Source organism: Pristiophorus japonicus, unplaced genomic scaffold (genome assembly GCF_044704955.1).
Source record: "Pristiophorus japonicus isolate sPriJap1 unplaced genomic scaffold, sPriJap1.hap1 HAP1_SCAFFOLD_226, whole genome shotgun sequence".
In the NCBI taxonomy this organism is placed as follows: Eukaryota; Metazoa; Chordata; class Chondrichthyes; family Pristiophoridae; genus Pristiophorus; species Pristiophorus japonicus.
Genome location: NW_027251973.1, coordinates 685,537 through 711,625, shown reverse-complemented (window position 1 = coordinate 711,625; position 26,089 = coordinate 685,537). Strand labels below are relative to the sequence as shown.

General features: G+C 45.2%; 1 protein-coding gene and 1 pseudogene across 3 annotated transcripts in view; one reads left to right on the top strand and one right to left on the bottom strand.

The window, feature by feature from the left end:
• The window catches only part of LOC139245639 (protein-lysine methyltransferase METTL21C-like), a 37,356-nt pseudogene extending 35,455 nt beyond the window's left edge, over positions 1-1,901 (bottom strand).
• LOC139245638 (tripeptidyl-peptidase 2-like) overlaps positions 1-17,367 on the top strand; it is a 75,150-nt gene extending 57,783 nt beyond the window's left edge. The window contains exon 2 of one of the 3 annotated variants that reach the window (XM_070871211.1): positions 15,065-17,367. In XM_070871211.1, coding sequence (XP_070727312.1) covers positions 15,251-16,729 — 1,479 coding nt within the window. In that variant the 5' untranslated portion in view covers positions 15,065-15,250 and the 3' untranslated portion in view covers positions 16,730-17,367. Of the gene's footprint in view, positions 1-6,157; positions 6,197-14,770 lie in introns of those variants that run through there. The other 2 variants (XM_070871210.1, XM_070871214.1) reach the window with 2 other exon arrangements.
• The last annotated feature ends 8,722 nt before the right edge of the window (positions 17,368-26,089 follow it).

The following is a 26,089-nucleotide window of genomic DNA, read 5'->3' as shown; positions in this document are numbered from 1 at the left end:
AGATGTCAAACCGAGGACCCGTCTACTCTCAGGTGGATGTAAAAGATCCCGTGATGCTATTTCAAAAAAGCACAGGGGAGTTATCCCTGGTGTCTTGCTAAAATTTATCACTCAATTAACATCACATTATCTGGTCATTATCACATTGCTGTTTGTGGGAGTTTGTTGTGCGTAGATTGGCTGCAGCATTTCCTACATTACAACAGTGACTACATTTCAAAAGTACTTCATTGACTGTAAAGTGCTTTGGAACATCCTGAAGTCATGGCAGATGCTATATAAATGCAAGGTTTTTTTTTCTTTGTAAATGCAAAATGTTAAATCCCATGGAATTAATATAATACCACCCAATCACAGACCTTCCCCTTTGTTATTTCCTTCTCCCTTTTCACTGCCTCTGTACCTGCTTAAAAACTGTTAATCTCAAACACCTTCCAGTTCTGATGAAAGGTTATCGACCTGAAACATTAAGTCTGTTTCTCTCTCCATAGATGTTTACAGACCTGCTGAGTGTTTCCAGCAATTTCTGTTTTAATTTCAGATTTCCAGCAGCTGCAGGATTTTGCTTTTGTTCTTATAGAATTAAGTTCTGTTATGTTGTTATTCAAACTTTAATCAGAAACAGAGTGAACAAACATTTTCCTCAGCACTTCACTGTATTAAGGCATAGTAATGCAGAATGGAAAGTCATTCAATCCAGGACATACACACTGTTGATATCTCTTTAAAAGTGGGTTTGGTAATGAATCACTAATTTGATTTACATAGTCCATTATACTATTTGTTTACAACCCAACTAAAAGAGTTACACTGATCATGTCCTTTGTGTTAGCATATTTCTTCATCATTACTTTGGAATGCTTTCATATTTTTAGGTTGGTCACTTATCAGCTTTTACTAGATTCTTTGGCAATCAGTGCTGTGGATATACACACTGCCATGCATTTCTTTAATAGCTGGTAAATCGTTATGGTGTAAGAGGAAAATTTGGCATTAGGGATACCAGCGGGACAAGGGTTAAAGTGCTGGTTCCTGCACTGGCCCAGAAGGAGGTAAATGGCCTCTCTTTCGCCTTGTACCAAGGCTACAGAAGTTATCAATTCAATAATATTCCGACAGGATACGATGTGAGAACCTAAACAGACATTGATAAGTCTTTGCGAAGAGGCTCGAGGCGGACTCACGGGCACCAAGGAGAATCAACAAATTCTGACCTAATGAAGTCATTCTAGTCACGGCCTAAAGTGGTCACGAGGGTCTTGGCTTGTCAATCCAAAGTAGCACTAATAAGGTAGTCCAATTAGAGAAGTAGCACTGATAAGGTAGTTCAATTAGAAATCTAGGAAGGTCTTGTCCAGGAACAGAGGGGTTTTGAAATGTATAAAAGTTGTATGATTGTGCTGTTCGGAGTGCATCTCCACTCGCAGGCGGCTGTGATGAGGGATGTTCCCGGACGTTCGTAATAAAGATCGTTATACTTTGCCATCCGTCTCTGTCTGCTAACTTCGAGAATTGCTAGGTGGGCTGAGGCGAGTGTCGACCCTCTATATCAGTGGGCCCGCTCGTGGGAAAAGAAGCCTTCCCTCTCTTCCCCCATAAACAATGGAGATACAATTTATTTCTCACAAACATACTTTGTTTCTAATAGTTAACAGTAATGCACAATAATATTTAATTCAAATTAAGTGCAAATATTTCAGTAAAACTTGAGGAAAATATGAACTAAAAATCCAATTATACATGTATGAAGGAAAATAAAATAAACTTGTGCACAGTTGAGTAAATAAGCAACATAAATTAGTGGTATGAGAATGCACCAACAAAACGTGTACCTTTTCTAAAGTAGATTGAGAACTGCGATGTGTCTTCACGCCTGCGAAGTGTCAGCAGCATTCGGTGTTGGACTGCAGTAAATGAAGCTATCTCCGAAGAACACTCCTCCCCTCCACCAAAAGCCAAGTGGTATCATTGTCAATTACATAGCAACATTATCCAGTAACAACAGAATTCATTATCTAATAGGAACAGAATTCAAAAACTTGCTCCTGTCCGAAGGAGCCCTTTTGCTAAGACAGGTTTGATGTTACACTGGCCTTGTCCAAGGGAGGTTAATGCCAGCAATACATCATGTCTGAAATGCTGAGTAGTTACAATTCCTCTATAGAGACGGTAGGAGAAGGGCACATCTGGGAGAAGGATTGCAGTCCACGTTCTGGCATCTGACTATAGGGCAGCCATAATTCATTCGTCTACAGTTTGACTTCCTGGAAGCTCTAATGTTGCACAGTGTAATCTATTAAGGGAATCTAGTGATCACCTGCAGGACACCAGAACCGAACATCTGACATGATTTGAGCATCGAGAAAATCACCGACGAATTTGACGTTTCCGACGCATTTACAGTGGAAGATCGGGAGAACCCTTGTGAACATTTTATCCGCAACAATTAACTTTACTGCTCCATGAATTGGACTGCCTTTGACAATGCAAGATGATCACTGAGAGGAATAATCTCAGAACTTCAACGGAAGGTTTATTTAATTATCCATGTGAACAAATAAATGTAAATGACACAGGAAGGGACCTGTTGGGTTGAATGTGGCATCTGTTTAGCACAATACAGGACCTGGGCTATGCTCCTCGACTATGCTGTACACAGGTCTCTACCCAGCCAGGCCAGAACAGAGCTCTGCCTATGCACTTTTGCAGCATGCACAACAGTTAGCTGCAGAGCAACTAATTCTAATGTTATGAGAGTGGGCAGTAACTTGTCTTCTTGCATTAAAATGGTGCAATACTGAGGTAGAAATTCCAACCTCCCCGGGCCCGTACGAAGTTTCTACGGACCCGGGAAGGCATCGGAAAAGTGCGCAATGCGTATGCGCTGAAAACCTGCTTTTCTGATCTGTCAAGCGTAGCCAGATTGGGAACGAGGACATTTGTACGTGCAAGTTTGCGATATTTATGCATATCTTGCCCAGCAAATGTCCTAAAAGATCTTGCGCCTGAAAAAGCAGGCTCATAGCCTACTTTTATATGCGCAAGTGTTTTAAAATACACAAAAACATATAAAAATAAAGTTATGAAACCATATTTTATTGTTAACAACTCTCCCCACAATGGTAAGTTTATTTTAAGGCATAATTAAAAAAACTTTTCAAAAAATTGGGAAAATATATCTTTATAAGACATAATTAAACTTTAATTTAAATGAATCTTAAATATGTAGTGTATATTTTCTATTTTTTATTTGTGTTTTGGGTGTTTGGGGAGGTTTCTCATTCATAGTAATAGGAGTTTCGGACTTACGAAACTCTTATTACTATGAATGAGAATATACTATACCTGATTGGCTGCCCTGAGCCATGTGACTCCAGCTCCAGGCCTGCGCACGTCCCAACGTGCACCCGCTTCAACGCACAGCAAGAGGAGGCCTGTGGATCAGAAAGTCGAGCTGGCACAGCAGCTTCAGGTAAGTGCGTATTTTATCTCTAAAATTTAGTCGAACGCCCACGGGAAGGAGAAAGCGGAATTTCTACGCCAATATATTTAAAACATACCATGAGGTGCAGCAAACTGGACAGCGTGATATAATCTTTACCACATCACTAATACACATATTTTCTACAAGATGGCTCCAGTACATCATGTGACTTTTATTGTCTTTACATCAGTAGTTACATTACCACAGTAGTCCTCTAGGTGGAGCAGTAGTCTACTAGGCGGAGCTCTATATTACATACAGGTTTAAAACTTGGCTTTGCATTGGACTGGATTTATACTGCAACTAGTACTAGTAACAAGCAATGTGAAACTACCTATTCAACCTAGAATATTACTTCAAAATAGAAACAGAAAAGTAGGACCAAGAGTTTTTAAAAAGCTGTATCTCTTTAATCAGACATATGAAAAGTAAATTTAAAAGAATAGGAAGAGCTTTATTCAGTGTGTTGTGGAGTATTAAAAATATAACACTCACACGAAAGATCTTTTAGAGAGAAAAGAGTTGTTTATTAAAACCTGATTAATCAAGGGAGATCCGGCCGCATCAGTACCGTTACTGAGTGTTCTCCACACCGATCTCATGGGACAAGCTACACAGCTACATTCTTATACAGTTCAAATACAGTCAAAATGGTGGAACTACGCGGGGAAGTGTTCCATTGGTTATTTGCCACCAGTCCCCGCTCACCTGCTACTAATACATTGGTTAATACAGGTTACAGGCAATATTATTGGTTACAGTAATTTCTAATGATTCTATTGGTTACAGTGATTTTGAATTGGTACATCACTGTTGCTACGGGAAAAGCCCCCCTCCCCTATAGGTTATGTGTTACTTTCCTGTAAACGTGTTCCCATACTAGCTGTCAGGCTGTATCCTTGGCAGACCACCTGTCTGTTACCCATTTCAAAGAGGCCTTGTGTCTATTATCTCACATGACAGGAACATTGCGGTCTTCTCTCATTATTACTGTGAGCTGTCTACATAAATGCTGTGGGTGTTCTTATATCCTAAAGAGAATTTCTCTGACCTTCTATGTTTTGCCTAATTCAGCTATTCTACCATGAATGCATTTTAAATCTTACTCTTAGTCTTTCTTACTTTATATATTAATTACACCAAACTACTTTACACCTGATTAAAGTTTTTCGCTCTTACAAGTGAATGATGAATGTACAAGATAATATAACAGACAGAAATAACATATTTTTAGGAATGTTCAATGAACACCTGAATGTTGTGGTAGGAATGTGAGGGAACCAAAAAGATGAGCTTTTGTGGGCTAAGTGGTTTTCTCGATCTTGACTTTCTCAGTTACAGGAGAGTGCAGTGAAAGTTATATGAGGTCTAGAGGAGATCATCATCATCATAGGCAGTCCCTTGGAATCGAGGAAGACTTTCTTCCACTCTTAAAATGAGTCCTTAGGTGGCCGAACTGTCCAATACGAGAACCACAATCCCTGTCGCAGGTGGGACAGATAGTCGTTCAGGGAAAGGATGGGTAGGACAGGTTTGCCGCACACTCTTTCCGCTGCCTGCGTTTGATTTCTGCATGCTCTCGGCGATGCAACTCGAGATGCTCGGCGCCCTCCCGGATGCACTTCCTCCACTCAGGGCGGTCTTTGGCCAGGGATTCCCAGGTGTCAGTGGGGATGTTGCACTTTATCAGGGAGGCTTTGTGAATGTCCTTGTAACGTTTCCTCTGCCCACCTTTGGCTCATTTGCCGTGAAGGAGTTCCGAGTAGAGCACTTGTTTTGGGAGTCTCGTGTCTGGCCCTGCGGAAATAATCAAGTGTGGTCAATGCTTCAATGCTGGGGATGTTGGCCTGGTTGAGGACGCTAATGTTGGTGCATCTGTCCTCCCAGCAGATTTGTAGGATCTTGCGGAGACATCGTTGGTGGTATTTCTCCAGCAACTTGAGGTGTCTAATGTACATGGTCTATGTCTCTGAGCCATACAGGAGGGCAGGAATTACTACAGCCCTGTAGACCATGAGCTTGGTGGCAGTTTTGAGGGCCTGGTCTTCAAACACTCTTTTAAGAACTTTTGCACTACAAACATAAAAAACAAGTATAATAATAAAATGATTCCAAAATTTAAGGAGCATATTTTCCACATTAAAGAAAGACTTACATTTATAAAGCGCCTTTTACGACCACCGGACATCTCAAAGCACTTATTAGCCAATGAAGTACTTTTGGAGTGCAGCCACTGTTGCAAAGTGGATAACGCAGCAGCCAATTTGCGCACAGCAAGTTCCCACAAACAGCAATGTGATAATGAGCAGATAATCACGTTTTTGTTATGTTGATTGAGGGACAACTATTGGCCAAGTCACCGGGGATAACTTGCCTGCTCTTCTTTGAAATAGTGCCATGGGATCTTTTACATCCACCTGAGAGAGCAGATGGGGCCCCAGTTTAACATCTCATCAAAAGGATGGCACTTCCAAGAGTGCAGCATTCCCTCAGCACTGCACTGGAGTGTAAGCCTAGATTTTTGTGCTCTAGTCCCTGGAGTGGGATTTGAACCCACAACCTTCTGATTTAGAGGAGCGCATACTACCCACTGAGCCACAGCTAACACTAGAAATGCATATTAAAATACATCCTTTCTGTTAATGTGTAGCACCTTTTTTTATTTGTTCACAGGATATGAGTATCTCTGGCAAGGCCAGCATATATTGCCCATTAATTTCCCTTGAGAAGGTGGTGGTGTGCTGACTTCTAGAACTGCTGCAGTCCGTGTGGTGAAGGTACACCATAGTGCTGTTAGGGAGGGAGTTCCAGGATTTTGACGCAGTGATGATGAAGGGACGGCGATATATTTCCAAGTCAGGATGGTGTGTGGTTTGGAAGGGAAAGTGGAGGTGATGTTGTCCCATGTGCCTGCTGTCCTGGTCCTTCTAAGCACTAGTGGTAATGTGTTTGGGAGGTGCTACCGAAGAAGCCTTGGTGAGTTGCTGCAATGCATCTTGTCGATGTGCACACTACAGCCATGGTGTGCTGGTAGTGGAGGAATAAATGCTTAAGGGTGCCAAACAAGTGGGCTGCTTTGTCCTGGATGGTGTTGAGTATCTTGAGTGTTGTCAGAGCTGCATTCATCAGGCATCTGGAGAGTATTCTGACACACTCCTGACTTGTGCCTTGTAGATGATGGAAGGGCTTTGAGGAGTCAAGAGGTGAGTCACATGCCACAGAATATCTAGCCTCTGACCTGCTCTTGCAGCCAAAGTATTTATGTGGCTCTGCCAGTTAAGCCTCTGGATGTTGATAGTGGGGGATTCGGCAATGGTAATACCATTGAATGTCAAGAGGTCGTGGTTAGACTCTCTCTTGTTGGAGACAGGCATTGCCTGGCACTTATGTGGCGCGAATGTTACTTGCCATTTGCCTGACTGTCATCCAGGTCGTGCTGCATGCGGGCACGGACCGCTTCATTATCTGAGGAGATGCAAATGGAAATGAACACTGTGCAATCATCAGCGAACATCCTCACTTCTAACCTTATGATGGAGGGAAGGTCATTGATGAAGCAGCTAAAGATAGTTGGGCTCAGGACACTGCCTTGAGGAACTACTGAAGCGATGTCCTGCACCTAAACCAGGAGCAGTGTATTCGGAGATTCTGCTTCACCAAGAAGGTGGTCACAGAATTCTGTCATCTCTTGGGACCAGACCTGCAGCCTCAGAGCAGGGCGACGGCGACTCTTCCAGTGACTCTTAAGGTGAAAATGCCCCTGAATCTTTTCACCAGCAGATCCTTCCAGACAGTAACAGGCAACATAGTAAATATCTCGGTATTCAGGTCAAGGAGACTCTGTACTCGAGAAACAGGGAGTCATGATGACATCATCCTGCGCCAGTCCGCTGTGCCAGCAATCTTCCAGCCACCATGTCGAACCTAAGTGTGGCTGCTCAGTGACAAGGGCTGTTCACTTTGCACCTGGCTGATGTCCCCCCTCTGCAATCCTACCACTCATGGCTAGCAATCTTATAATGCCAGCCATGCTACCATGAGGAATCTCATCGAGCAGACCATCGCGGTGCTCAAGCAATGGTTTTGTTGCCTTGACTACTCATGAGGAGCTCTCCAGTACTCACCAGACTGGGTGTCCCAATTCATGCCAGTCTGCTGCATCCTCCATAAATTGGCCATCATGAGGGTGCAGCCCTTGCGACTACGGGTTCTGCAACCACCTCAGTAAAAAGAGAAGGCAGAGTACGTAGATGAAGAGGAGGAAAAGAAGGAAGAAAAGAAGGAAGAAGAGAGAAGTGTGGAAATGTATTTTTGTCTAAACTGATACCATACGGTATTTGTGTGCCCTTTGCAATATATATATATCAAAATGGAGTCCTGGCCCTTCCAGAACTTTCTGCATTTTAGCAGTCAGCTTGCATAAACAGCTAAACCTGGTTTGAGATGGCTGATGGCCATCAGACAGCTAGGAGACAAGTCATGCTGAGACAAGTACCCCCCCATGGTGCTTTCCTGTTGTCTACACTACAGGAATTCCATGTCACCCCACCCTTATCTTCTAGCCATTATCTCTTGCAGAGACCTCATCCATTTGATGCAAACAGATAAACTGACCAGGAAATTGAACTATCCTGACACAATACAAGACAGGTGATAACCCATTACCTATGACTCATGGAGTAATGGCCGGCTGGCCAACTGATAACCCTGACAAAAGGAAATATCTGGATACCATGTCAGGACCAGGATATAGTAATTAACTCTTTATCTGTATTCACTGACTGTGAGACAGAGCAATACACAGGGAGAGGCCATAACTTGGGTTTTACTGTATAAATATCTTGTTAAACTGAACCATTTCAGAGGTGTTCACTTAGCCCTTGACTGAGTGTAACCTGCCCCTTGCTAGCAAGCGAATTAAAGAAACTTCGACCGGAGCTGTAAGTGTCGGAGTCATTCTTTTCGGAGGTCGAGATTTCGACAGTTACTTCTTGGAGGTTCCACCGAGATTGCATACTCTCTGACGTGTGAGTAAAACGGATAACAGGCATAGTGCCTCTCCAGTGAAAGGCTTCAGTGGCCAAACAAGGTGAGCCTTTTGCTCACAAGAGGTTTCTTCACTGTTGAATCGCATATGTAATCTGTTGTCCACAGGGGAGGTACTGCAATCTACAAGACTTGGCATTTAAAAGCTAAAGGTATTTTTTTATAACCATTTCTTTCTCAGCTTGCCAGCAGAAGAGAACAGGTTCTGGAAAAATCTCGAAACAGCCCGGGGAAGGTTTCAATAGGTAAGGGAGCGCTAGTCGATCGAAAAGGGTTCCAGGTTCTTATATGATAAGATTTTTATTGTTTTTAATTCGGAAGGGGTTCTTATGTGATAAGAGTAAAAAAAAAAGGAAAGCGCTAATCGATCGAAGGTTCTTATGTGATAAGATTTTTATTGTTTTTAATTCGGAAGGGGTTCTTATGTGATAAGAGTACAGGAAAAAAAAAAGGAAAGCGCAATCGATCAAAGAGTTTGGGTACGGAACCATAAGTTTTATCAGTTTTTTTATTAGGATAAGTTAAGGACTCGGTCTGTAGTGGCGTACAACGCAGACTGAGAATTTGTTTAGATAAGGTGTAAGGTTATGATTTGTGTACTCGCGGGAATATTGTTTGTTGTCCTTGTATTACTGTTGTGTGCAATATCTTTGTGAGTCATTGCCATTAGAGAAACGGGAAGAGTCACTAGGGAAAGTTGTGATTCGGAAAAAAAACACAAGGATTGATTAAGAAAAGAAACAGTGACTGATTGATCAACTACGGTTGGTTCGTGCCAACATATCTCACACACCCAGACTGAGCCCGAATTAAGAGCCTTTTCAGGCCATGTAACAGCCAGGAGAAGTGGGCGTAGAGAACTCGGTTGGCCGAAAGGATTGTGAAATCAGAAACTGTGGAAAAATCTTAAATCATCCAGAATGGGGGCTGGAGCAAGTAAACCACCACCAAAAGGGACCCCAGCCCATTTTATGCTCCAGAATTGTGGTCAGTCTTCAATTGACCACCTAAGAGAATGGGTAAAATGGACTAAGGGTGAAAACAGGCCATTTCCACCCGATGGTTCATTCAATTTAGAGAGAATAACCTGTCTAGAAGAATGCCTTATAGACAGAGACCCAGGTAGAAGAGGAAAAAAAAAAAGTGAATTGGTCAGCGTTTGGAGATTGGAAAAGGGAAGCTGAGGAATGACACGAGAAGAGCCTAAGAGTTAGCAAGCAGTGTTCTAGAGGGAGAAAGCAGGGGGATGAACGGGTAGAGCAGGTGTATCGCCCTCGACATAACAAACATCCATCCGTTATGGTTGCTAAAGAGACAAAGGCACACTCACCAAGGGCCCCTGAGGGTTGGGATAAGGATGAGGATGAGGACTGGGATGAGGATTGGACTCCCTATAGCCATCGACCACCGCCGTATGTTCCACCCCCGGGGGGTGCTCCAGGCCAACAAGGAGGGAACGATCCTGGGGCCAGAGCACAGGGAAATGGGGTAACACCCGCTCCCAACAATACAGGTGCGGCTGCAGGAAAAATAAGTCAGTCACAAGGGAATCAATACCATGACGGCCCTGCAGGTGGCACACGAAGTCTTACCCGTGAACAAGCCGATAACCTGGCGCCATCATCGTCTGTATACCCAGTAAGACTTTTTCCCAGTCCACTCTCTGGGGGGGCTCCGGTCCCTATTTATCAACCATGGTCACCAAGTGAGTTAAGAATAATTGTGGAAGGATTGGCAGACCCCAAAACCAATATTGAAAAGGTCATAGACCAGTTAAAAGTAATCATCTTGTGCCACGAACCCAGTATATTAGATGGTCAAATCTTACTGAAAGCATGGTTAAAGGACACGAAATTTGCCGAACTTGAGATAAAACTCAAAGATTTTAAAACCCATCGAGAGGTTCCGGATGCAGATCCCAGCACGAAGCCAGGAGAGGGGTTCTGGGGAAGATGTTGGGAAGGCTTACATTCGGTGTTCCCGAGGAAAACGAATTGGTCCAAAATTATGGAAACTACACAAAGAAAGGAGGAGGATGTTGAGGATTATGTAGAAAGAGTGCGAGAGATCATGAACCAATGTTCAGGCATGAAAATGGAGGAGGTAGAAGCTCCTATGATCAGCGCCGTGGTAAACGGGCTGCGACCCGAACTCAGAGATCCTTTAAACTAGTTTGTCTCGGATGGCGACAGGAATCGCTATCCAAGGTTGTATCTATGTTAAAGGACATACAAGAGCGAAATAGAGAATCTAGAAGCAAGGTCACCATGTTTGTAGGACAAGCAGCTCCAATAACACCCACCCCGGTGACACCGTCCTACGGCCCCCCCAGGGTAGAGGAAGAGGGCGAGGCAGAGGAGGATATTACAGGGGAAGAGGGAGAGGAGGTGCAGGGCGGGAACAATATGATACCTGTCACAATTGTGGTCAGATTGGACACTGGGCTAGAACTTGCCGGGCAAAACAACAACAACCAAATTATGATTGGACTCAACAGGCAGGTAATAGAGCACACCCTCCCCCTTCAGGACCCAACCCATATGCGGACCCAAGTCCAGGTACATGCTAGACCTCAGACTAATTTCTCTGTGCAAGATCCATTTGGATCACAGAATCAAAAGCAATTCGGCCAACCACCAAATTGCCCGTATAATGATCAATGACGCCCAATCCCAGACCCGAGTGCTGCGAACAAACAGCTACCCGTCATTTCGTTAAATGCCATAGGAGAACCTGAAGTAAAACTACGAATACAAGGGAAGGATATCCCATTCCTGGTGGATACTGGTGCCACCTATTCGGTCCTTTCAAGGGAAGATACAAGGGGAATTCCCACTTCCACTAATCAAACCTCAGTGATTGGACTATCTGGACACGCACAGCAAATGTTTTTCTCCAACCCTATCAATGTACAATTAGAGGATTACGAAGATAATCATTCATTCCTACTGTCTAAGGAGGTTCCAGTGAACCTGTGTGGACGTGACCTGTTATGTAAAATGAGTGCCACAATCCTCTGTTCCCCAGCTGGTCTGGAGGTTCGGGTCCCCATAGATAAATGTGGCGCATACCCACTACTTCAACCCACAACTCCCATATTGTATGCCTGGAAAAATTTGGACCCCACACTAAGCAAAACCCTATCCTATTTGGTTGGTTCATATTGGTGTGTAACAAGGTTAACCACAGACTACCTCAAATCTCAAACCTTGGGCAAGTGGTACGAAACATTACACTGCACAGCATATTGTGACAACACGGGATCATTCGCTACAGCACAAATCTTTTATCAACCATTCCTGCACCAGAAACATCAATTGATGATCGAACAAATCTTTATCGGACCCGAAGGGATAGCGGCAAGGGTTGAATTACCCTCCCACAGTCAGTGCTTGTTTAGGGTTGAAGAGAGCATTCCACACTGCACCCTTGCGGTTGCAGGCACACATAAGCCCCAGGATTTGGGACAAATAGTTAAAAGAATGCAAGGATCCCCAGTACAAGAGGAATGGCACACACGTAATGGAACTTTGGGGCAACATGAAAGGGGGGGAGGCTATTCTGTCAAGTTGAATGGGAAAATATACTTCGATGCTGTCTTAGAAGAAAGGATGCTTTCAGCCACTAGCTTCCCAGTACAACAAAGCACAGCAGAGCTTCTTGCTAAAGTTCCAGAACAACTATGGTCTACACACGCTAATGAAGTAGGAAAGATGCTCACCGCACAACCATATAAGGTAGCGATCAATTCAACCGCCCCACTCCCCAAGAAGCCCCAATACCCCTTGTCCCCAGCCGCAGAACAAGGTATCGAGCCAGTCATTAAGTCCCTGCTGGCCCAGGGAGTAATCGTTCCAACTAGAAGTCCATGTAACACACCGATCTTTCCGGTGCAGAAGCCCAATAGTGACAAATGGAGATTTGTCCAAGACCTACGAGCCGTGAATCATTCGGTATTCCCAACTTATCCGGTGGTACCCAACCCGGCAATTATACTTGCCAGTATTCCGGCATCATCAACGTATTACACAGTAATTGATCTGTGTTCAGCATTTTTCTCAATACCCATTCACCCAGAGTCCCAATTCCTGTTTGCCTTCACGTATAAAGGACGCCAATATACGTGGACAAGACTCCCGCAGGGATTTACCGAGAGCCCTACCATATTCTCACAATGCCTAAAGAGGGATCTGGAAGATGTAATTTTACCAGCAGGTTCTACACTTGTGCAGCATGTTGACGACTTATTGCTCGCCTCACCCTCCAAATTGGCCTGCGAAACGGACTCCCTTGTGTTATCAAAAGCTCTGGCCTCGAAAGGACACAAGGTGTCAAAGGCAAAGTTACAATTTGTCTCAGAAAAGGTTCGGTATCTAAGGCACGAATTGGTCAGAGATACGAGACAATTGACACAAGACTGAGTAAAAGCAATCTGCTCTGCCCCACTACCAGTAACCAAGAGAGAAATGAAACACCTCCTCGGCATGACAGGATACTGCCGGCAATGGGTTATGAGTTATTCCGAGATCGTTAGACCACTGTTAGACATGTCCATGCCCGCACTACCAGAGAAGTTGATTTGGAATGAGGTATCCCGGAATGCTTTTCAGAACCTTAAACAGTCCCTCACTTCAGCACCCGCCTTGGGATTACCAGATTACACTAAGCTATTCAACTTATTTGTGCATCATAAGTCGGGTTTTGCACAACTGTTTTGACTCAGTTACATGGGGACAGGCAGCGACCAGTAGCATATTTCAGTACCCAACTAGACCCAGTGGCACGTGGACTACCAGGATGTCTTCCTTCATTGGCAACAGCTTATTATGCTATGCAACAGGCTCAGACAATAACTCTAAATCATCAGACCATTTTGTATATCCCACACTCTGTTGAGATTTTACTTACTAAGTGTGCCACCCAACACCTAACCTCCGCAAGAACCACTAAATACGAGGTTGAACTGTTATCAAATCCAAACCTTATCATCAAAAGATGCACTACCTTAAATCCAGCCACTCTACTCCCCACAGAAGACGACGGCGAACCCCATTCATGTGAAATGGTAACCGAATTAGTGACTAAACCACGTATCAATCTAACAGATGTGCCAATGTGTGACCCTGATCTAATGTACTATGTTGACGGATCAGCCCTACGAAATGATAGGGGCCAACCTAGAGCGGCTTATGCAATTGTAACTCAGTTTAATGTTGTCGAAACAGCCTCTCTTCCAGACTCCTTTTCAGCCCAACAAGCCGAATTGTTTGCGTTAACTCGAGCCTGTATTCTGGCTGAAGGACACACAGTTAATATCTACACTGACTCCAGGTATGCTTTTGGGGTATCACATGACTATGGACAAATTTGGAAGATTCGCGGGTACCTGACTTCTTCAGGAACCCCTATCAAAAATGCAGAACAAGTGGAAAATCTTCTGCGAGCCATTCAATGCCCCTTGAAACTTGCCATTATCAAATGCCAAGCACATACAGGCCAGTCGAATGAGGTGGCACTTGGGAATGCCAGAGCTGATAATGCAGCTAAGTCAGCAGCTCTGTCAAAAGGGGGGATGCAGGTGTCATTGTTCCCACTAAGGAAAAATAATTGCTCAGACCCGCCATCCACTATTAATGACGTGCTGGCCTTTCAGACACAGGCCAGTACGGAGGAGGTGGTGACCTGGACGAAGGATCAATGTTATAAAAATCCAGAAGGAATATGGGTTCACCACGACGGCCGCGTGGTGGCCCCCAGATCCTTACTTCCATGGATTGCCCGATGTGTTCATACATTCACACATGCGGGCAAAGGGAGATTGGCAGATTATATTTTGGCAACTTGGTATGCACCAGGTATTTCGGCAATTGCAAAACAAATCTGAGAAAATTGTGTTACCTGTCAGACAATGAATCCGGGTAAGACGGAAAAAGTAGAATCTGCCTCCCACCCAAATCCAGTCGGGCCTTTTTTACATTTACAAATGGATTTTATTGAATTACCTATGTGTATGGGATTCAAGTATGTATTAGTTATTGTAGATGTGTTCTCTAGATGGATTGAAGCCTTTCCATGTAAAAAGGCCGATGCCACTACTGTTGCTAAATGTTTGTTAAAAGAAATTGTACCGCGCTTCGGAATCCTTGCTAAGCTTTCTAGTGATAACGGGTCACATTTCACGGGAACTGTTATAAGAGAAATGTGTAAAGCTTTGCAGATTAATCAACGTTTTCATTGCAGTTATCATCCACAATCAGCTGGACTTGTTGAAAGATATAATGGAATGCTTAAAAATAAACTGGCAAAACTATGCAATGACACTGGACTGAAATGGACAGAACTGCTGCCCTTAGCTTTGATGGTAATGCGATCTGCAACCAACAGAACAACAGGCCTGTCACCGCATGAGATAGTTATGGGACGTCCCCAACGACTACCTTTTACAGCACCATTTACTGTAAAACAGATGGACATCCACAAAATGGAGGAAAATATGTTGAATTATTGTATTGCACTAACCAAATGTATTTCCAGCTTTCATTCACAGGTAAAGGAAGCCCAAGTCAAGCCAGCGGAAGGGAAGTGTCATAACCTGGAGCCAGGGGAATTCGTTTACATCAATATTTTTAAAAGAAAAAGCAGTCTACAGCCAAGATTCGAAGGACCATACCAGGTCTTGCTGGCGACCAATACTGCAATCAAGGTAAAGGAAAGACCAACATGGATCCACGCATTCCATTGCAAATGGGCACCCGACCAGGAGGAAGGGAAGAAGGAATCAGAGGAATAGAAAAAGGAAGACTGAATAAGGAACTGTATGGACTATGGGGACTGATGGTGCTGGGCTTGACAGGGTTTTACTTCGCATTATTGATTACACCAGGGGTACAGACCCGCCACCGAAGGGAATTGCACGTAAACGTATTTATGGCGCTGAGTCATAGGTATGTTCACGAAAGAAACTTATCAAGTTGTTGGGTGTGTTCCCATGTGCCTGTCCACTCCAGGGGGGGTATTCCCCTGAGATCTGTCCCCTTTAACGAATCAGAAATGGTAGAATGGTTGACAGTGCAAAATAGGACGAAACTAACTAAGGGGCCAGAAACGAAGGAGCAAACAGAATGGAGGTCGGCAGGGTATAAACTTACAGCCTTCCAGGGATGGTACCAGCCCAATTATGATAATAACCATCAGCCTCCCTTCCTAAGCATTACTCCCAGAATAGAAAATCCTGAAGGTATAATATGCCTAGAGAGTAATGAGACTAAAGGACCAGAAATGGGACGCAGTAAGTGTTCCCAAATGATTAAATGGCAAGCCACACCTAATTCCACTGAGAGAAAGATAGCAACCATTGGCTGGACAACGGTCCATAACAAAGCCCCAGGTAAAGGGTGGGAAGGTGAGACCACTCAAATAGGGACAGTGCGAAAGGACCAGGAGCTGACGTCCTATAATTGCACCTACTTTATTTGTGGCCATAAAGCCTACCCATGGTTACCAGCCAACTGGACAGGGTCCTGTTACTTAGGATATGTGGTACCCCTTATCAGATCAGTAAGGACTCTAAGGGAGGCCTATGGAAGTCACAGATTTAAGCAGGATTTGACGTGGCTAAACGGAATATTCAAGGTAATGGTGCCACCCTATGGAATAGCATCGACCGAATGGCAGTTACGGGAACTGGCTAACTTAGTCGAATCAGTAGCCAACGCCACTTCCCAAGCCTTTGAAGGGATAAATGACGAAATGGTAGCTATTCGAACAGTGGCTCTCCAAAATCGTATGGCCTTAGATTATCTCCTAGCCAAGGAGGGAGGAGCATGCGCATTAATAGGTGAAGAATGCTGTACATATATCCCAGATAAATCAGAAGATATCGGCAGTCTAGCTGAAAACATCAGGAAAAAGGTAATAGAGTATAAACAGACAGTTGGCCAGGACGGTATCACCTTGTGGGGTTGGGCATCAGGATGGTTGGGAGCCCTGGGGAAATCTGTGGTACAGGGTTTGATCATATTCCTGCTGATAGTCTTCGCCCTGTATCTATTATTTGTCATCGTTAAGTGTTGCTGTGCCAGGGTGGGAGAAACTATGTTACCTACCGAGATCACGGCTAGAGTTATGGTAGCAACAACTGCTGAATGCTCTTGTGTGGAAATGGAAATGGAGAGACTGTACAAGATCAGAATGGATTAAGTTGTCCTTGTGAAGGACAAAATGGGGGAATGTGGAAATGTATTTTTGTCTAAGCTGATACCATACGGTATTTGTGTGCCCTTTGCAATATATATATATCAAAATGGAGTCCTGGCCCTTCCAGAACTTTCTGCATTTTAGCAGTCAGCTTGCATAAACAGCTAAACCTGGTTTGAGATGGCTGATGGCCATCAGACAGCTAGGAGACAAGTCATGCTGAGACAAGTACCCCCCCCATGGTGCTTTCCTATTGTCTACACTACAGAAGTTCCATGTCACCCCACCCTTATCTTCTAGCCATTATCTCTTGCAGAGACCTCATCCATTTGATGCAAACAGATAAACTGACCAGGAAATTGAACTATCCTGACACAATACAAGACAGATGATAGCCCATTACCTATGACTCATGGAGTAATGGCCGGCTGGCCAACTGATAACCCTGACAAAAGGAAATATCTGGATACCATGTCAGGACCAGGATATAGTAATTAACTCTTTATCTGTATTCACTGACTGTGAGACAGAGCAATACACAGGGAGAGGCCATAACTTGGGTTTTACTGTATAAATATCTTGTTAAACTGAACCATTTCAGAGGTGTTCACTTAGCCCTTGACTGAGTGTAACCTGCCCCTTGCTAGCAAGCGAATTAAAGAAACTTCGACTGGAGCTGTAAGTGTCGGAGTCATTCTTTTCGGAGGTCGAGATTTCGACAGAAGGCAACCTGTAAATCATTGTTCCAGACAAATTGTCTGTGAGTGCATCATCAGACTTCATTTCCCCTGAATGTAACCCCAGATCCCCATTGCTCAACAATTCCCCATCTTACCATCCCTCTGTACCGGAACATCACAGCGTCTTCTTGGCCACAATGCTGAAATGAAAGCCAACTTACAACAAACAACCCAAACAAAAATTTCTGAATGATTAATTCTAATATTACATTACAAATTCAACCAATCACCATTGTGAATTCCCTTAGCCTTTGCCTATTCTAGTGCTTCTACGAAGTGCTACCCCAGTGGCTGCAGTATGGCTGGTGGAAGACTGCTGACTTTTCATGGGGGACACTGCAGCTCGCCTTGCAGGATGAGCAGTTCTAGGCTTAGAAAGCCTGGCTGTGGACTGCACCACCTCAGCATCGACGGCAGCAGTCTGGGCAGACTGACTGATAGGCAAAGGCAAGGGCACTGGTGGAGTGGCAGTGGTGGGAGGATGAATGCTGTTATCCTGAGAGAGGATAGCAGGTTCCAGCTCCACGGAGCCACTACCACTTCCCTGGGGCGGCAGCTCAACATTCCTACCCATCTGTTGGAGGACAATTGCTGGACTGGTGTGAGACCCTGCAAGACCCTTTCCACACCAGTAAACGCAGCCACGATGGCAGCGGTCTGATCTTGCTTGGCAGCAAGCTGAGCCTGCATGACAGAAGTCAGAGCTTCCACTGCAGCACTCAGATATTGGGTCACTTCTGGTTGTGCTGCAATGGAAGCTGCGGCATTGCCCATTACACCCAGCATCATGGTATGGTCCCCAAGTGCTCTAATGGCGTTGCCCATCACTTTCATCCGAGAAATCGTGGGCTCCAAGCTCCGCGCAATCATTGATATAGATTGTAAATAGCTGAGGTCCAAGTACTGATCCTTGCAGTACTCCATTAATTACAACCTGCCAACCCGAAAATTACCCATTTATTGCTACTCTGTTTTCTGTCTGTTAACCAATCCTCAATCCATGCTAATATAATACCCCCAATCCCATTAGCCCAAATTTTGTGTAATAACCTCTTGTGTGGCATCTTATCGAATGCTTTCTGAAAATCCAACTAGCTCGCCTTATCTATCCTGTTAGTTGCAATCTCTAAAAATTCTATTAGATTTGTCAAAAATGATTTCCCTTTTTCCCTTTCATAATGCGGCATTTACTCTGTCCAATCATATTACGATTTTCTAAGTGCCGTGTTACCACAGCCTTAATAATAGATTCTAGCATTTTCCCTAACACTGATGTCAGGCTAACTAGACTATAGTTCACTGTTTTCACTCCCTCCTTTCTTCAATAGTGGGGTTACATTTGCTACCTTCCATAGACTGCTCTTGAATCGAGGGAATTCTGGAAGATCAAATCCAATGCATTCATTATCACTGCAGCCATCTTTTTTAAATTCCGAGGATATAGGCCGTCAGGTCCAGGGGATTTGTTGGCTTTTAGTCCCATTAATTTCTCCAGTGCTACTTCTATACTAGTACTAATTTCTTTATGTTCCTCATTCTCACTACACCCTTGGTTCCCCACTATTTCTGGAATATTTTTTGTGTCTTTTTCCGTGAGGACAGATACTATGGCCTCAATCTTCGAGGTCTGACCGCTGGCCATGAAAGCCTGCTTTGGGGGAAAAATGGTGGCTGCCTCACTTTTGCCCTTTGCCTGCGCTTGCCGAAAGTATTGTAATCAGTCTGAGCGAGACGTGCAACGCCGAGTTGATGCCCGCTCATCCATTTTGGATATTGCCGCTCCTCTTGCCGCCTTCTTCAAATCACGCCATGTGTGCAGCTGCTAAAAGTGCTTCAGCATAAGGACACTTCAGCTGACAAATGTAAGACAGCCAAGACTCTCCATGTAGCAGTGTTTATATTATTCGTGTCATGTATGTATGCCTGGGTTTACCTGCCACCAGGGGGAGTGACCGTCGGAGGTCATTGGGCCACAGACACACACGTGCTGCCCTTGTATATAAAGAAAGCCTCCATGTTGAGTCCTCACTTTGAGAGCTAATAAAGTAGAGTCAGGTCGCACCTGATTGAGTTCATGGTACTAAGCCTATTGAGTTATTGCAGACGCAACATTTGACAACGAGGCACAATACGGACTTTCACACACAAAAAAAATGAGCACCATTAGAATCCTGGAGCGATTCGTAGAGGGAAAAGACTGGGAGGATTTTACGGATCGCCTCGACCAGTACTTCGTGGCCAACAAGATGGATGAAGATGCTGATGCAGTTAGGCGCAGGGCGGTTTTCCTCATGGTTTGTGGTCCAAAAATCTATGGCCTCATAAAAAATCTGCTCTCACCTGCACGTCCAACAGAAAAGACCTATGAGGAATTGTGTGCTCTGATTCTGGACCATCTCAAACCTAAAGAAGGCACCGTTATCTCGAGATATTGCTTTTACAAGCATATTCGTTCTGAGGGCCAGAATTTGTTGCCGACCTGAGACATCTCGCTGGGACGTGTAAGTTTGGAACCGCGTTGGAAGACATGCTGCGCGATATCTTTGTAATAGGCATAAACCACGAGGTGATCCTACGGAAGCTGCTGGCTGCGGAGACACTGGATCTGAGCAGGGCCATCACAATCGCCCAGGCTTGCCTGACCACGGTCGATAGTACAAAGCAGATATCCTCGCAGAGTCGGATCTCCACGGCAAGTACTGTGCATCAGATTGTGTCGTCGGTTGGCAGAGCTGCACCTGGCAGAGCCTACCTGCGAAACCTGTAGCTGCTCAAAGTCTGCCACTGGACACGAATCCGATTTCACCCTGTTGGCATTGTGGGGACAATCATCGGCCTCATCAGTGCCGTTTCAGACAGTACATTTGTAGAGGCTGTGTGAAAATGGGGCACCTTCAGCGGATGTGTCCGCAGCTCAGCAAGTGTGCTGCGACACACTACGTGGATGATGATGACCGATCCGGAGTGGATTCGGCAATGCAACCCGAAATATCCGAGGAGGAAGTGTATAGTGTACATTCGTTCCTGACAAAGAGCCAACCGATAATGATTGAAGTAAAATTGAACGGTGTGCCGGTATCTGTGGAATTAGATACGGGTGCCAGTCAGTCAATTATGAACCAGAGGACTTTCGAAAAGCTGTGGGACACCAAGGCCGTGAAACCCAAGCTGAGTCCAGTAAATGAAAAATTGCGTACCGACACCAAAGAGCTTATACCAGTGATTGACAGAGCAGCAGTCAAGGTGGCGTACGATGGGACGGTTCATGATCTACCGCTATGGATCGTTCCAGGCAATGGACCAACGCTGCTCGGCAGGAGTTGGCTCAAAAAAATAAAGTGGAACTGGAACGATATTAAAGCTTTGTCATCGGTGGATGACACTTTGTGTGTTCAAATGCTAAGCAAATTTCCCTCGCTGTTTGAACCGTTCATCAGCAACTTCACGGGAGCCAAGGTGCAGATCCACCAGGACTCGGATGCAAGACCCGTCCATCACAAAGCCCGGGCGGTCCCGTACATGATGAGGGAGAAGGTCGAAATCGAACTGGACAGACTCCAACGTGAAGGGGGCATTTCACCTGTCGAATTTAACGAATGGGCTCGTCCCATTGTTCCTGTGCTGAAGAGTGATGGCACTGTCAGGATTTGTGGAAACTACAAGGTTACGATCAACCAAGTTTCGAAACAGGATAAGGACCTGTTACCAAAGGCTGATGAACTGTTTGCAATGCTAGCCAGGGGAAAGCCAGGTGGATCTGACATCAGCCTATATGACACAGGAGCTTGTCGAATCGTCGAAGAAACTTACGTGCATCAATACGCTTAAAGGGCTGTTCATTTACAACAGGTGTCCTTTCAGAATTCGCTCGGCTGCAGCCATATTTCAGAGAAACATGGAGAGTTTACTGAAGTCCGTCCTTAGAACCGTAGTGTTCCAAGATGACATTCTGGTCACAGGTCGTGACACTGCCGAACACCCTACACAACCTGGAAGAGGTTCTACGTCATCTGGACAAAGCGGGGCTCAGGCTGAGACGCTCATAGTGCATCTTCATGGCACTTGAAGTCGAATTCCTGGGAAGGAAGATTGCTGCAGATGGCATCAGGCCTACGGACTTGAAAACAGAGGCCATCAAAAATGCACCCAGACCCTAGAATGTGACAGAGCTGCGATCGTCCCTTGGTCTTCTCAATTACTTCGGTAATTTCTTACCTAAATTGAGCACATTATTAGAGCCACTGCACATGCTGCTCAGAAAAGGCGACAACTGGGTTTGGGGTGTATCTCAAGACAGGGCCTTCGAGAAGGCTAGAAATCTGCTTTGTTCCAACAAATTGCTGGTACATTATGACCCGTGCAAGCGTTTAGTATTGGCCTGTGATGCTTCATCACATGGGGTTCGTTGCGTGTTCCAACAATCCAATGAGTCAGGCAAACTACAACCCATTGCGTACACGTTGAGAAGCATGTCTAAAGTGGAAAGAGCCTACGGCATGGTAGAGAAAGAAGCTTTAGCCTGCGTATATGACGTTAAAAAGATGCACCAGTCTCTGTTTGGGCTTCGTTTCGAGCTTGAAACCGATCACAAGCTTCTCATATCTTTGTTTTCAAAGCGTAGAGGTATCAATACCAATGCGTCGTCCCGCATCCAGAGTGGATGCTGACATTATTTGTCTATGATTATGTCATTCGCCATAGACCTGGTACTGAGAATTGTGCCGATGCATTCAGCCGTTTACCATTGCCCAAGCCGGAGGTGGTAATGCTACAGCCCACGGACCTACTGTTGGTCATGGATGTCTTTGATAGTGAAGGGTCGTATGTCACTGTTCAACAAGTTAGGACCTGGACCAGCCAGGATCCGATCTTATCGGTTTTAAAACATTGTGTCCTTAGTCGGCCATTCCCAGGGAAGTGTGTGATGAGACCAAACCTTACAACCCTCGCAAAGACGAACTATCCATTCAATCTGATTGTTTGCTATGGGGTAATCGTGATGTTAAGCCCAAGAAAGGCAGGGAGAGATTTGTACGGGATTTACACAGTACCCATCCCGGTATTGTGATGATGAAGGCCATTGCCAGGACTCACGTTTGGTGGCCTGGCATTGTCTCTGATTTGGAGTCATGTGTGCATCAGTGCAAATCTTGCATGCAGTTAAGCAATGCACCAGTGGAATCTCCACTAAGTCTGTGGTCGTGGCCATCCAAACCATGGTCGAGAATGCACATCGACTGTGCGGGTCCTTTCCTGGGCAAAATGTTTTTGGTGGTGATCGATGCATATTCCAAATGGATAGAATGTGTAATCTTGTCATCCAGCACATCCACAGCCACCATTGAGAACCTTCGTGCCATGTTTGACACTCATGGTCTGCCTGACATCGTTGTGAGCGACAACGGATCGTGCTTCACAAGTTTGGAGTTTCAAGAGTTTATGAGACTCAATGGTATCAAGCACGTAAGGTCAGCACCATTCAAACCTGCGTCCAATGGACAAGTGGAGCGGGCCGTCCAAACCATCAAGCAGAGCCTGAAATGCGTAACTCGTAGTTCTGTGCAGACTCACTTGTCATGCATACTGCTTAGTTACAGGACGAGACCCCACACATTTACCGGGGTCTCCCCTGCTGAACTGTTGATGAAGAGAGATCTCAAGACCAGGCTCTCGCTTGTCCACACTGATGTTAACGATCACGTCGAAAACAGATGTCAACATCAGCAGTGGTATGATCGCACTGCCGTGTCACGCAACATCTCTATTAATGATCCTATGTTTGTGCTAAATTATGGTCAAGACCCCAAGTGGGTCACTGGCACTGTTACGGCCAAGTAGGGTAACAGGGTGCTTATTGTCAGGCTCACTAATGGGCAAACATGCATGAGGCACATTGATCAGATGAAATTGCGGCACACAGACGAACCGGAACAGCTTGAAGAAGACACCATCAATGACCAGCCGATTCATATTTAGCTATCAGAAAACCCTGCTGTTGTCAATAAATCTGGAGCTTCACTCCCCAACGTGGACACTGCCACTCCCATGAGATCGGCTACCCAGCCTCAAGTCATGAATGACTCAGAGAGCTCACCCAGATCTGGAACTGAACTGAGACGATCAACTAGGGAGTGGAAAACACCGGACCGTCTCAATTTGTAAATAGGACTGATACCAAGATCTTGGGGGGGAATCATGTATGCCTGGGTTTACCTGTGACCAGGGGGAGCGAGCGTCGAAGGTCATTGGGTCACAGACACACACGTGCAGCCCTTGTATATAAAGAAAGCCTCCATGTTTAATCCTCACTTTAAGAGCTAATAAAGTAGAGTCAGGTCGCACCTGATTGAGTTCACGGTACTAAGCCTATTGAGTTACTGCATACGCAACAATTCGCAAACCTAGATCTTGAGAGGTAACTCTTAAGATTTGTAGGTACAGCTTAATTTTTTTTCAGTGGTTTGCTTATTTAAAGTGACCTGCCTGCGATTGTAATATTGAATGTAACAAATAGGAAGATGTAGAATATTACAGATGATTACTTCTGAGTGGCTAAAAGAGTGAGCTTGAGGTTTGGATTAGGAATCACATATGAATGGATGTTCAGTGTCTCGATCTCTAATCAGAAGTATGAATTCAAATTTTTAAGTTATCAGATAATTAGTATAATGGTTTCAAAAACGACAAAGCATTGGATTTGATTGTTCCTGTCCTACATCTTTTTCTTTCTGCTTCATGAAAATTGAAACAAGCCATCACCTGCGGACATTCACCTCACTTTCCTTCCCCTCTCCCTTTCTTCTCCCCACCTCTACCCCTTCCCCTCCTCACTCCATGGCGCCTGGCCGAGGAGCTCCTCAGGCGGTGCCTCATTGGGGGGGGGGGGGGTGAAGGCAGAGGCGGTGGTTGCATGGGTACGGGAGTGGGGGGTGCCGAGAGGGCAACATTCTCTGATGCAGAAGCAGGTTCTTGGTCCTTCCTCTCATCTGTCGTTTGCAGTGGTGGTGCGGAACCTAGGGGTGGAGTGCCGTGCTCTGGGACCACTGGGAGGAGGCTTGTTCCTGGCTATCGCATCCAGGGCCTCCGCCATCAGCAGAATGTACTCAGTCATGGTGGCCAGCTGTCGGGATATGCCCCCCAATGCTTTGACGATCTGGTCACTGGTATGTCTTTAATACTCTTATGAATGACTCCACGAGGTCTAGAATTGTACTTGAGCTGTTGTGACCTTAGTCCCAGTTATAATAACTCCAGAGTGAGGCACAAGCATGGTGGGCAGTGTTGTGTATGGAAAAGAGTCAGACTGAACACTGTGAGCTCAAAGTAAAGTGTGACCTTAGTCTTTTATTGCAGGTCTCCAGAGTACCACTCCAACCTGCGAAGCCTCCTTAAATACCTGTGCTCCCAAGGGATTATGGGATCCCTTGGGACTCCAGGGGATGAGCCCTCTGGTGGCTGTATAGAGTAAATACAAGTATACATATCTAACAGCAATCCCCACCGCCCCCCCCCCCCCCAAAAAGTCAATAGTGTAACTATTTACAATGTGAGTCAATCTGGGGCCCTTCTTGCCCTGGTTGATCGTCTCGATGTCAAAGCTGGTGTTGTTGATTCATTTGTTGGGCCCTCGCTGGGCTGCTGTGCAGCTGGCCTTGCTAGGATGCCTGGTGTGTTGGGCCCTGCTGGGCTATTATAGATGATGGGTTCTGCTTCGTGGTCAACCGTGGTGCCAGTTGCCACTGGTGTGTATGTTGGGGGATCAAAATAGGTAGGGTCCAAGGTGGGTTGCTCAGGATAGTCCGTGAATCTGAGTTTGATTTGGTCCAACTGTTTCCGGTGAATGAGTCCATTTGAAAGTTTGACCCGAAACACCCTGCTCCCCTCTTTGGCCATGACAGTGCCGGTAAGCCACTTGGGACCTTGTCCATAAATTAATACAATTACATGATCATTGATTTCAATCTCGCGTGACACATTTGCGTTATCATGATATGCACTTTGTTGAAGCAGCCTGCTCTCTACCTGTTCATGTAGATCAGGGTGAATTAACGAGAGCTTTGTCTGAAGTGCTCTTTTCATGAGCAGTTCAGCAGGTGAGATCCCAGTGAGTGAGTAGGGTTTCATGCGGTAGCTCATCAGGACTCGGGATAGGCGAGTCTGCAGTGAGCCTTCAGTTACCCTCTTCAAGCCTTGCTTGATGGTTTGCACTGCTCTCTCTGCCTGACCATTGGACGCTGGTTTAAACGGGGCAGATGTGACATGTTTGATCCCATTACGGGTCATGAATTCTTTGAACTCAGCACTGGTAAAACATGGCCCGTTGTCACTCACCAGGACATTGGGTAGGCCGTGTGTGGCAAATATGGCCCATCGGCTTTCAGTAGTGGCAGCGGACGTGCTAGCCGACATTATCTTACATTCAATCCACTTGGAGTACGTGTCTACAACAACAAGGAACATTTTACCCAAGAACGGGCCTGCATAGTTGACATGTTCCCTAGACCACGGTTTGGAGGGCCAAAACCATAAACTTAGCGGCGCCTCCCTGGGTACATTGCTTAACTGCGAGCATGTATTACATCTGTGAACGCAGGACTCGAAGTCTGCATCGATACCGGACCAC